The sequence below is a fragment of the Nycticebus coucang genome, chromosome 21, assembly GCF_027406575.1.
Source record: "Nycticebus coucang isolate mNycCou1 chromosome 21, mNycCou1.pri, whole genome shotgun sequence".
Taxonomy (NCBI): domain Eukaryota; kingdom Metazoa; phylum Chordata; class Mammalia; order Primates; family Lorisidae; genus Nycticebus; species Nycticebus coucang.
This window is the reverse complement of record NC_069800.1, coordinates 22,376,152-22,387,744: the sequence shown is the minus strand read 5'-3', so window position 1 is coordinate 22,387,744 and position 11,593 is coordinate 22,376,152. Positions and strand designations below refer to the sequence as shown.

The following is an 11,593-nucleotide window of genomic DNA, read 5'->3' as shown; positions in this document are numbered from 1 at the left end:
CTTACATTGCTGTTGTCATGGCTGTTACCTGTATGTCTATGTGTTTCCGTCTGTCTCTGTATCTATGGGCATGTGTGCCTGGTAACCTTTGTATCTGTTTATTTGTTCATTTGGTCTCAATGAGCTTGGAACCTGCAAATCTGAGCTCCTAACACTCCCCTCCACTCTCACTCCGTGATCTGGAGACCTGCACCCCCAGGAGTCCAGATTCTTTGGTGAACTCTCGAGAGGTGCAGACAGGACCTGGACTGCAGCTGGCCAGTGCTGACTCTGTAGCAAAGGAGTGAGAAGACGATGGTCAGTTAAGAGGGAATTACACTGGAGCGGTGGTGCCCCGAGGTGCAGAGCAACAGCCGTCTTCAGCAATAACAAGGCCCAACCCCAGATATCCCATAGCCTCTCCTCCTGTCTTCCTGGGCAACCAGATGAGGCTGAGCATCTTCTCAGATGGCAACCACCATGGAACAGACCTGGGACTGAAACACAGGCCCCATGAGTAAAGGGTTTGCCTGAGGTGGCACTGACCTGGGTGGAACATAGGGACTAGAAAACACACCCACAGAGCCAAGAAACTCCCAGGGTGGGGCTTATCCAGAAGACTGCTTTACTGAGCATACGACGCAACTGGCCCTCAGGGGATCACCAGCCTATAAACAAAGGAGGCCAAGAGGCTACAGCCGACAACTGATCATGCTGTGAATACAAACCTGCAGGACTAAAGACAGGGGCCTGAGGCACAGGTTCTGGGAACTCAAATCAGCCTCTCCTCTGCAGAAGAATCTAGCAGGGTCAGAAACAAACTCCCACGGGGTTGTTCTGTTCACTCAGTAACATAAACTAAGGGTGGGGCTGGAAATGAGTGAACACCTCTAGCCTCCATCAAGTGCCCAAGGTTGACAGGCCACACCACCCCCTGCTGGATAAAGACAGAGAGTAGCGGCCTAGACGACCAGACACAGACTACCCTGTGACTTAGGCAGGTGCAAACCCCTGGAGTATCTGCTTACTACAGACAACTGACTGGGTCACAGCCCTGGGCGGCTAGCAGAGACTGGGTGTGACAGAGCTGCAAGGTGGGGAAGGAGGCACCAATCTTCTCAGACTGATCTATTTACTGGGTGGCTATTCCTGACTCCACCCAGCACTGGAGCAAGCCATATTAGAGCAGTCACCAGACCCCTATGATCCAGTTCCCAGGGGAACTGTTCAACTCTCCCACCCGAGGCAGCTGCTGACTGAGACAATTGATTTGGACCTTTTGAACTGAGCCACTCACCTGGGGACTATCCAGGTGGTGCCCTGGGTGTGTGGTTGTAGGAAGGTTTGATTTTCCTTTTCCATTTGTTGCCTGTGGTGGGTGGGGTGACTTAATTGCTGATATTTCTTCACAGCTGAGACTTCAACCCAGAGTAACTGTTTCACTAGGGTCACATAGAAACAAGCTGAAAACAAGACAGAACCACTTAGCCCCTCTACACCAAACAGGGCCCCAGTTTCTCAGGCCACAGCACTGTACGGGTCCTCAACAAAACACCAGGGAAGAAATCAAAAGGAGTAAAACAATCATGGGGCAGAATCAGCAGAAAAACTCGGGTAAAATGAATAACCAGAAGAGATCAACCCCCCAAGGAAAGATACGGCAAATGTAATTGAAGATCCCATTCACAAACAACTGGCTGAGATGTCAGAAATCGAATTCAGAATTTGGATGGCAAACAAGATTAACAAAATGGAACTAGGAATTCGTGGAGAAATTCAAAAGCTGTCTCAAGAATTTAATGAATTTAAAGACAAAACCACCAAAGAGTTAGACACACTGAAACAAGAATTTGCAGCCCTCAAAGATATGAAAAATACAGTAGAATCCCTTAGCAACAGAATGGCCCAAGCAGAAGAAAGGATCTCCGACATTGAAGATAAAGCCTTTGAACGCTCCCAAACTCTCAAAGAGGAAGAGAAATGGAGAGCAAAAATGGATCACTCTCTCAGAGAGCTCTGGGATAACTCGAAGAAGGCAAATATCTGACTCATAGGAATTCCTGAAACAGATGAAGTGGCCTCACTGGGCGCAGAGGCCCTTCTGCATGAAATTATGAAAGAGAATTTTCCAGACATGCCTAGAGAACCTGAAATTAAGAGAGAAGATAGCTTCAGAACCCCATCACGACTCAACCCCAATAAGACATCCCCCAGGCATATCATAATTAACTTCACTAAACTTAATATGAAGGAGAAAATTCTCAAAGCGGCCAGGCGAAAGAAAACTATTACCTTCAAAGGGAAGAACATTAGAATGACTGCAGATCTCTCTGCTGAAACTTTTAAGCCAGAAGAGGGTGGTCATCAACGTTTAATCTCCTAAAGCAAGATAACTTTCAACCCTGGATCTTGTACCCAGCTAAACTGAGTTTCATTTATGATGGAGAAATTAAATAGTTTAATGACATTCATATGCTAAAGAAATTTGGAGCCATAACCAAACCAGCTCTTCAGGATATTCTCAGACTTATCCTCCATAATAACCAACCCAATCTTCTACTACAAAAGTGAACTCACTCAGAAACTTCTGATGAAACTCCAACTTCCACAATGGCAAAAGGATTAAAAATGCCCATTGGACTTTCGAAAAACTCAATAGCCCAACTTTCACCAAACTTATCAATACTCTCCATTAATGTGAATGGCTTAAACTGCCCTCTAAAGAGACATAGGTTAGCTGACTGGATACAAAAACTCAGGCCAGACTTTTGTTGCATACAAGAGTCACATCTTAACTTAAAAGACAAATACAGACTCAGGGTGAAAGGATGGTCATCCATACTTCAGGCAAATGGTAACCAGAAAAAAGCAGGAGTTGCGATTTTATTTGCGGATACAATAGGCTTTAAACCAACAAAAGTAAGGAAGGACAAAAATGGTCACTTCATATTTGTTAAGGGTAAGACTCAATATGATGAGATTTCAATTATTAATATCTATGCACCCAACCAGAATGCACCTCAATTTATAAGAGAAACTCTAACAGACATGAGCAACTTTATTTCCTCCAACTCTATAATAGTCAGAGATTTTAAAACTCTTTTGGCAGTGATGGATCGATCCTCCAAAGAAAAGCTGAGTAAAGAAATTCTAGATTTAACTCTAACCATCCAGCATTTAGATTTAGCAGACATCTACAGAACATTTCATCCCAACAAAACTGAATACACATACTTCTCATCAGCCCATGGAACTTATTCCAAAATCGATCACATCTTAGGTCACAAGTCCAACCTCAGTAAATTTAAAGGAATAGAAATTATTCCATGCATCTTCTCAGACCATCATGGAATAAAACTTGAGATGAGTAACAACAGGAATCTGCATACTCATACAAAAAACATGGAAGTTAAATAACTGAATGCTGAATGATAGCTGGGTCAGAGATGAGATCAAGAAGGAAATTGCCAAATTTTTGGAACAAAATGACAATGAAGACATGAACTATCAGAACCTCTGGGACACCGCAAAGGCAGTTCTAAGAGGGAAATTTATAGCACTGCAAGCCTTCCTCAGGAGAACAGAAAGAGAGGAAGTAAGCAACTTAATGGGACATCTCAAGGGACTGGAAATGGAAGAACACTCCAACCCCAAATCCAGTAGAAGAAAAGAAATAACCAAAATCAGACCAGAACTAAATGAAATTGAAAACAAAAGAATAATACAACAGATCAATAAATCAAAAAGCTGGTTTTTTGAAAAGTCCAACAAAATAGATAAACCTTTGGCCAACCTAATCAGGAAAAAAAGAGTAAAATCTCTAATCTCATCAATCAGAAATAACAAAGACAAAATAACAACAGACTCATTAGAAATCCAAAAAATCCTTAATGAATATTACAAGAAACTTTACTCTCAGAAATACAAAAATCTGAAGGAAATTGACCGTTACTTGGAAGCACGTCACCTTCCAAGACTTAACCAAAATCAAGTGGAAATGTTGAATAGGCCCATATCAAGTTTGGAAATAACGTCAACCATACAAAATTTCCCCAAAAAGAAAAGCCCGGGACCAGATGGTTTCATGTCAGAATTCTACCAAACCTTTAAAGAGGAATTACTACCTATATTACTCAACCTGTTCCAAAAGGTAGAAAAAGAAGGAAGACCACCCAACACATTCTATGAAGCAAAGATCACCCTGATCCCCAAACCAGGAAAAGACCCAACAAGAAAAGAAAATTATAGACCAATATCACTAATGAATATAGATGCAAAAATATTCAACAAGATTCTAACAAACAGAATCCAGCAACACATCAAACAAATCATACATCATGACCAAGTCGGATTTTATCCCAGGATCTCAAGGCTGGTTCAATATACGTAAATCTATAAATGTAATTCAGCACATAAACAAATTAAAAAACAAAGACCATATGATTCTCTCAATCGATGCAGAAAAAGCTTTTGATAACATCCAACATCCCTTCATGATCAGAACACTTAAGAAAATTGGTATATATTGTGCTCGCTTCGGCAGCACATATACTAAAAATGGAACGATACAGAGAAGATTAGCATGGCCCCCGCGCAAGGATGACACGCAAATTCATGAAGCGTTCCATATTTAAAAAAAGAAGAAAAGAAAAGAAAATTGGTATAGAAGGGACATTTCTTAAACTGATAGAGGCCATCTACAGCAAACCCACAGCCAATATCATATTGAATGGAGTTAAATTGGAATCATTTCCACTCAGATCTGGAACCAGACAAGGCTGCCCATTGTCTCCATTGCTCTTTAACATTGTAATGGAAGTTTTAGCCACCGCAATTAAGGAAGAAAAGGCGATCAAGGGTATCCACATAGGGTCAGAAGAGATCAAACTTTCGTTCTTTGCAGATGATATGATTGTATATCTGGAAAATACTAGGGACTCTACTACAAAACTCTTAGAAGTGATCAAGGAATACAGCAGCGTCTCAGGTTACAAAATCAACATTCATAAATCAGTAGCCTTTATATATACCAACAATAGTCAAGTTGAAAAAACAATTAAGGACTCCATCCCATTCACAGTAGTGCCAAAGAAGATGAAATACTTGGGAGTTTATCTATCAAAGGACGTGAAAGATCTATATAAAGAGAACTATGAAACTCTAAGAAAAGAGATAGCAGAGAATGTTAACAAATGGAAAAATATACCATGCTCATGGTTGGGAAGAATCAACATTGTTAAAATGTCCATACTACCCAAAGCAATATATAATTTCAACTCAATCCCCATTAAAGCTCCACTGTCATACTTTAAAGATCTTGAAAAAACAATACTTCGTTTTATATGGAATCAGAAAAAATCTCGAATAGCCAAGACATTACTCAAAAATAAAAACAAAGCAGGAGGAATCACGCTACCAGACCTCAGACTATACTACAAATCGATAGTGATCAAAACAGCATGGTACTGGCACAAAAACAGAGAAGTAGATGTCTGGAACAGAATAGAGAACCAAGAGATGAATCCAGCTAATTACCGTTATTTAATCTTTGACAATCCAATTAAAAACATTTAATGGGGAAAAGATTCCCTATTTAACAAATGGTGCTGGGTAAACGGGCTGGCAACCTGTAGAAGACTGATACTGGACCCACACCTCTCACCATTAACCAAGATAGACTCTCACTGGATTAAACATTTAAACCTAAGACATGAAACTATAAAAATACTAGAAGGGAGTGCAGGGAAACCCCTTGAAGAAATTGGGTTGGGTGAGTTTTTTATGAGAAGGATCCCCCGGGCAATTGAAGCTGCTTCAAAAATACACTATTGGGACTTGATCAAACTAAAAAGCCTCTGCACAGCCAAGAACACAGTATGTAAAGCAAGCAAACAGCCCTCAGAATGGGAAAAGATATTTGCAGGTTATGTCTCCGACAATGGTTTAATAACCAGAATCCACAGAGAACTCAAAGGACAAGGGATCCCATTGCAGGCTGGGCAAGGGACTTGAAGAGAAACTTCTCTGAAGAAGACAGGTGCATGGCCTTCAGACATATGAAAAAATGCTCATCATCTTTAATCATCAGAGAAATGCAAATCAAAACTACTTTGAGATATCATCTAACTCAAGTGAGACTAGCCTATATCACAAAATCCCAAGACCAGAGATGTTGGCGTGGATGTGGAGAAAAGGGAACACTTTTGCACTGCTGGTGGGAATGCAAATTAATACATTCCTTTTGGAAAGAGATATGGAGAACACTTAGAGATCTAAAAGTAGATCTGCCATTCAATCCTGTAATCCCTCTACTGGGCATATACCCAGAAGACCAAAAATCACATCGTAACAAAGATATTTGTATCATAATATTTATTGCAGCCCTATTCATAATTGCTAAGTCCATGGAATATTATGCAGCCTTAAAAAAAGATGGAGACTTTACCTCTTTCATGTTTACATGGATGGAGCTGGAACATATTCTTCTTAGTAAATTGTCTCAAGAATGGAAGAAAAAGTACCCAGTGTACTTGTCCTTATTATGAAACTAATGTAGGACCTTCACATGAAAGCTATAACGCACTTACAACCTAAGAATAGGGAGAAGGGGGAAAGGGAGGGGAGCGAGGGGGGAGGGAGGTGGAGGGAGAGGGATTAATGGGATTACACCTGCGGTGCATCTTACAAGGGTATATGTGAATCCTAGTAAATGTGGACTGTAAAGGTCTTAGCAAAATAACTAAGAAAATGCCACGAAAGCTATGTTAACTAGTGTGATGAAAATGTGTCAAACGGTCTATGAACCAAGTGTATGGTGCCCCATGATCATACTAATGTACACAGCTATGATTTAATAAAATAAATAAATAAATAAATAAATAAAATCACAATATAACAAGGACATGTGTACCAGAATGTTTATTGCAGCCCAATTCATAATTGCTAAGTCATGGAAGAAGCCCAAGTGTCCATCAACCCACGAATGGACTAGCAAATTGTGGTACATGTATACCATGGAATATTATGCCTTAAAGAAAGATGGAGACTTTACCTCTTTCATGTTTACATGGATGGAGCTGGAACATATTCTTCTTAACAAAGTATCTCAGGAGTGGAAGAAAAAGTATCTGATGTACTCAGCTCTACAATGAAGCTAAATTATAGCTTTCACATGAAGGCTATAACTGAACTACAGCACAAGACTATGGGGAAAGGGCCAAGGAAGGGGAAGGGAGGGGCGAGGTCTTGGTGGAGGGAAGGTGATGGATGGGGCCACATCTACGGTGCATCTTAGAATGGGTACAGGCAAAACTTACTAAATACAGAATACAAGTGCCTACATACAGTAACTAAGAAAATGCCATGAAGGCTACGTTGAACAGTTTGATGAGAATATTTCAGATTGTATATGAAACCCACACATTGTACCCTTTGATTGCACTAATGTACACAGCTATGATTTAACAATAAAAATAAATTAATTAAAAAAATAAAAAATAAAAGGGAAGAACAAAAAAGAAATAGAAGGGTAGCACCTGTGGCTCAAGGAGTAGAGTGCTGGCCCCATATACCAGAGATGGTGGGTTCAAACCCAACCCCAGCCAAAAACTGCAAAAAAAAAAAAAAAAGAAAAAAAATAGAAGGGGAAAAATTAGGCAATTTGCTATCAGAAGGTAGAAAACAGTAATCAGAAATAATCCTCTGGGGTGGTATCTGTGGCTCAGTGAGTAGGGTGCCGGCCCCATATACTGGGTGTGGCGGGTTTGAACCTGGCCCTGGCCAAACTGCAATCAAAAACACAGCCAGGCGTTGTGGCGGGCACCTGTAGTCCCAGCTACTCAGGAGACTGAGGCAAGAGAATTGCCTAAGCCCAGGAGTTGGAGGTTGCTGTGAGCTGTGACGTGAGAGCACTCTACTGAGGGCGACAAAGTGAGACTCTGTCTCTAAAAAAAAAAAAAAAAAAACACAAAGAAAGAAAAGAATTTGTTCTGACTTCATTTCTAAGGGACTCAGCTTATGTGTTTTGAGTTTATTTTCCATTTGCTAATCAAAAGTTCCTTGTCAGCAGTATTTATCATTATTATTGGTGAGCAAATCATCCTCTTTTCCCACCAAATCTACTTTCCAGACTCACTCATTCTAAATACTGGCTTACAACTCACTAGTGAGTACCAGAAACAGCCCACTCAGAAGAATCTCCTTGGCAATTTCTCTGTCAAATCCTCTTACTCTATGATCTGAGACAAAAAGTCTTATTTGAACAATTGCCTGCTTTAAAAATTCTTTGGATTGATATCTGTATTACTCCCAAAACAAAACATTTTTGCATTCTTCCAAAACCAAGTCAAATATTCTTAATAAGGCACCATGAGAGAAATAGATTTGCCTTTAGCTTTGCATCTTCCAGGGAAGAACTACAAATTCTGAGTTTTGCTAATGAATGGATTGCCAAGGAGCTTTGGAAATCCATGTCCTCTCTGTGTTCATAAAATATCATGACAGTGGAGATTCTAATTAATGCTTTAACAAAAGCACACTCCAAACCTATACCTTTATTGCTCAATTAAAAAAAAAATGTTCTTAACTTTTTAATTTAAAATAATTTCTCAGGCCCCACACAGTGGTTACAGTGTCAGCCACATACAGCAAGATTGGCAGGTTCGAACCCCGCCTGGGCCAGTTAATCAACTGCAACAACAACAACAAAAATAGCCGGGCATTGTGGCAGGTGCCTATAGTCCCAGCTCCTTAGGAGGCTGAGGCAAGAGAATTGCTTCAACCCAAGAGTTGGAGGTTGCTGTGAGCTGTGATGCCACAGCATTCTACTGAGGGCAACATAGTGAGACTCTGTCTAAAAAAATAAAAAGTAAAATAAAATAATTTCTGACTTTCAGAGCTGAGTGTAGTGGCTCATGCTTATAATCCTAGCACTCTGGGAGGCCAAGGGGGGTGGATTGCTTGAGCTCCAGAGTTAAAGACCAGCTTGAGAAAGAGCAAGACCCCATCTCTATTAAAAATAAAAAAAAAAACTAACCTGGCGTTTTATTGCATGCCTGTAGTCCCAGCTACTTGTGAGGCTGAGGCAAGAAGATTGCTTGAGCCTGAGTTTGAGGTTGCTGTGAGCTATAACACCACAGTACTTTATCAAGGGCATCAGAGTGAGACTATGTCTCAAAAAAAAAAAAAGAAAAAAAAAATTCTGACTTCCAAAACATCACCAAAATGGTACAAAGATGTTCTTCACCAAACTCCCCAAAACTTAGAATTTACATACCAGTTAATCAGTTATCAAAATCAGGAAATTAATACTGAGTCAATACTATAAACTATACCTATAAACCTAATTTAAATCTCACTGATTGTCCTGCTAATCTTTTTCTGGTCCAAAATCCGATTTAGGATGGGATTCAGTTTTCATGTCTCTTTTGCTCCCTTTAATTTGGGACTATTAACTCAATCCTTCATTTTTCATGACCTTGACACTTCTTAAGGGTCAGTTATTTGGGGCCCAATATTTTGTAAAGTATCTCTAAATTTGGGAAATCTTTAAGAATACTTAAAGAATAGCCTGTCTTTCACAAACCTCTGGCCAGAACTCTGGAAGGGTATTTGGGTTCTACATTTGAGAGCAAATGCATGCTGGGAGGGAAATGGCGAAATTGTGCCAAATAAATATTTATTCTGTAAGTTAGAAACACACTGAGACATAAGGCCTTGTGAAATTAATCTCTTGAAGCCCATATGAGCATGAAATATAGTCATCCTTTTCTTTTTTTCTCTTCATTTCAGCAGTGTTTAATGAAAGTTGCATATAAGATTATTTTATCCCTGCATCTTCTCAATTGTTTCTTCCTTGTACTTGCCCTTTTCCTTTCCTACTTGGCGAGATTTGGCTTTTCGTTCAAGGATCTTTTTGCAGTCTTTGTCCAGTTTAAGCCTAGTAATGACCACCTTGCTGGGGTGAATGCCCACGTGGACAGTTGTGCCATTAGCCTTTTCCCGCTGCACCCGCTCAATGTAGATGACGCATTTCTTCCTGTAAACCTGGACTACTTTGCCAATCTGCTGACTTTTATAATACCCCCGGACAACCTGAACTTCATCATCCTTTCGGATGGGCATGGATCGAACATTGTACTTCTGTCTCAGCTCTTTGGAAAGAGGGGAAGACATAATCTTCCTGCGAATGTGAGAAGGTGCGTTGAAATGCCTTTTGCGGTTCTTGCTTCGGTCCGAAGTCACAAAGGGATTGAACTTCATTTTGGCTGCTGCCTCTCCGGCGATGGCCGCAAAAGGGACATAGTCATCCTTTTCAAAGCAATCACATAGAGTGCAATCCATTGCAGAACACAGAAAACCAAACTAAGATTGGTTTAAACACTAAAGAACTACTGGCACATGCAAACTGAGAAATCTGGAGGTAAGTTGAACTTCAAGCCAGAGCTGACCCAGGGCTCCCCGGAGCGTTTCAACTTTAACCTTACCTGTCACAGTACTGGCTTCAGCTTAAGCCTGGCTCGCTCTGCAGTGACAAGGTGTTATCAATAACAACCAGGGCAACATGCTCTCCCTTACACATCTAGAAAATCATTGAAAGTTGCCTTTCATACAGTCTCTAGGGCGAAATGAAAAGATGAAATGCACTGATTGCCTTAAGCCACCTATTCTCGTAAGCTGAGAACAGGACCACTGTCACTTTATTCACATATAGGGTATTGTTAGGCAGAAGGAAGGAGAAAGGGGTGCTGTGTAATTAACTTGTGCCCTCCGCCATAAGTTGGAATCTTTGGTGGTAGAATTGCCAACAAGTGTGTACACAGGGGCACAAGATTCCGTACCTTTGTGTTCTAATAGATGACCATCAGTACTAAGATGCCAGTACTCAGCCAGAATGCCAAAAAGAACACATTCTGGGAGAAATTAAGCATGAAAACTGGGGGAATGATGATTTGTAATGCTTTAGTATAATAAAGAAGCTCAGGAAATTTTACCCCAAAATATGACTTCTCGGTATAAAGAATATTTTGAACTAAAGGCCCTTCAAGACCAAAAAACATCAGAAGGAGCTTTCCCTTTGCGTAACTGGACTGACTGATCAAAAGAACGATCGATTTCCCTTCTTCCCCCTGTTATCTCAATATATTGCAGGGGGAAAAAAACAGATTAAGAATGTAATCGGACCTGGCCCAAATCATTCTAAATATACTAACTCTCTCTTTCATGTTAATTTAATTTTCAGAGAATCATTTACACACCAATCTATTTCCCCCATCCACTTATCCTCCCTAGCAACAATTTTTTGCAATCCTAAACAGAATTACCTACATCCTTCATCTCCCCCTCCACTCTAAAAGGATGCTATAAAAATCTCAGCATAAGACATTGGTCAATCACTCTGTAATTCTCCCTACATGCATTGTAAATAAGCCACTTTCTTTTATTAATTTGGCTTAATTGTGAGTTGATCTTTCAGCCAACTTTTGGGGGAAAGGGGAACTTTCCCCAAACCCCTACAATAACACTGTCTTTGGTGTTTTATGCATTAATGGCAACATGGGATATTGGTAGGCACCATTTGAAAAACGAGTCCTCAGGTAGACAATTTTGAGAAATG

The 11,593-nt window shown here is 40.3% G+C and overlaps 1 protein-coding gene and 1 non-coding gene across 2 annotated transcripts; one reads left to right on the top strand and one right to left on the bottom strand.

Moving 5' to 3' along the window:
- Positions 1 to 4,506: 4,506 nt before the first annotated feature.
- Positions 4,507 to 4,613, top strand: LOC128574289 (U6 spliceosomal RNA). Its single transcript, XR_008376666.1, has one exon. It is a non-coding gene; the product is annotated as a U6 spliceosomal RNA (small nuclear RNA).
- Positions 4,614 to 9,762: 5,149 nt separating this feature from the next.
- On the bottom strand, positions 9,763 to 10,258 carry LOC128573824 (60S ribosomal protein L26-like). The gene has a single exon (XM_053574274.1). It carries the CDS (start codon positions 10,237 to 10,239, stop codon positions 9,802 to 9,804), a length of 438 nt encoding a protein of 145 aa, XP_053430249.1. The 5' UTR covers positions 10,240 to 10,258; the 3' UTR covers positions 9,763 to 9,801.
- Positions 10,259 to 11,593: the final 1,335 nt, after the last annotated feature.

Excerpts from the sequence above, each read along its gene's own strand:
- LOC128573824 (XM_053574274.1), bottom strand. The coding sequence starts at position 10,239 with ATGAAGTTCAATCCCTTTGTGACTTCGGACCGAAGCAAGAACCGCAAA.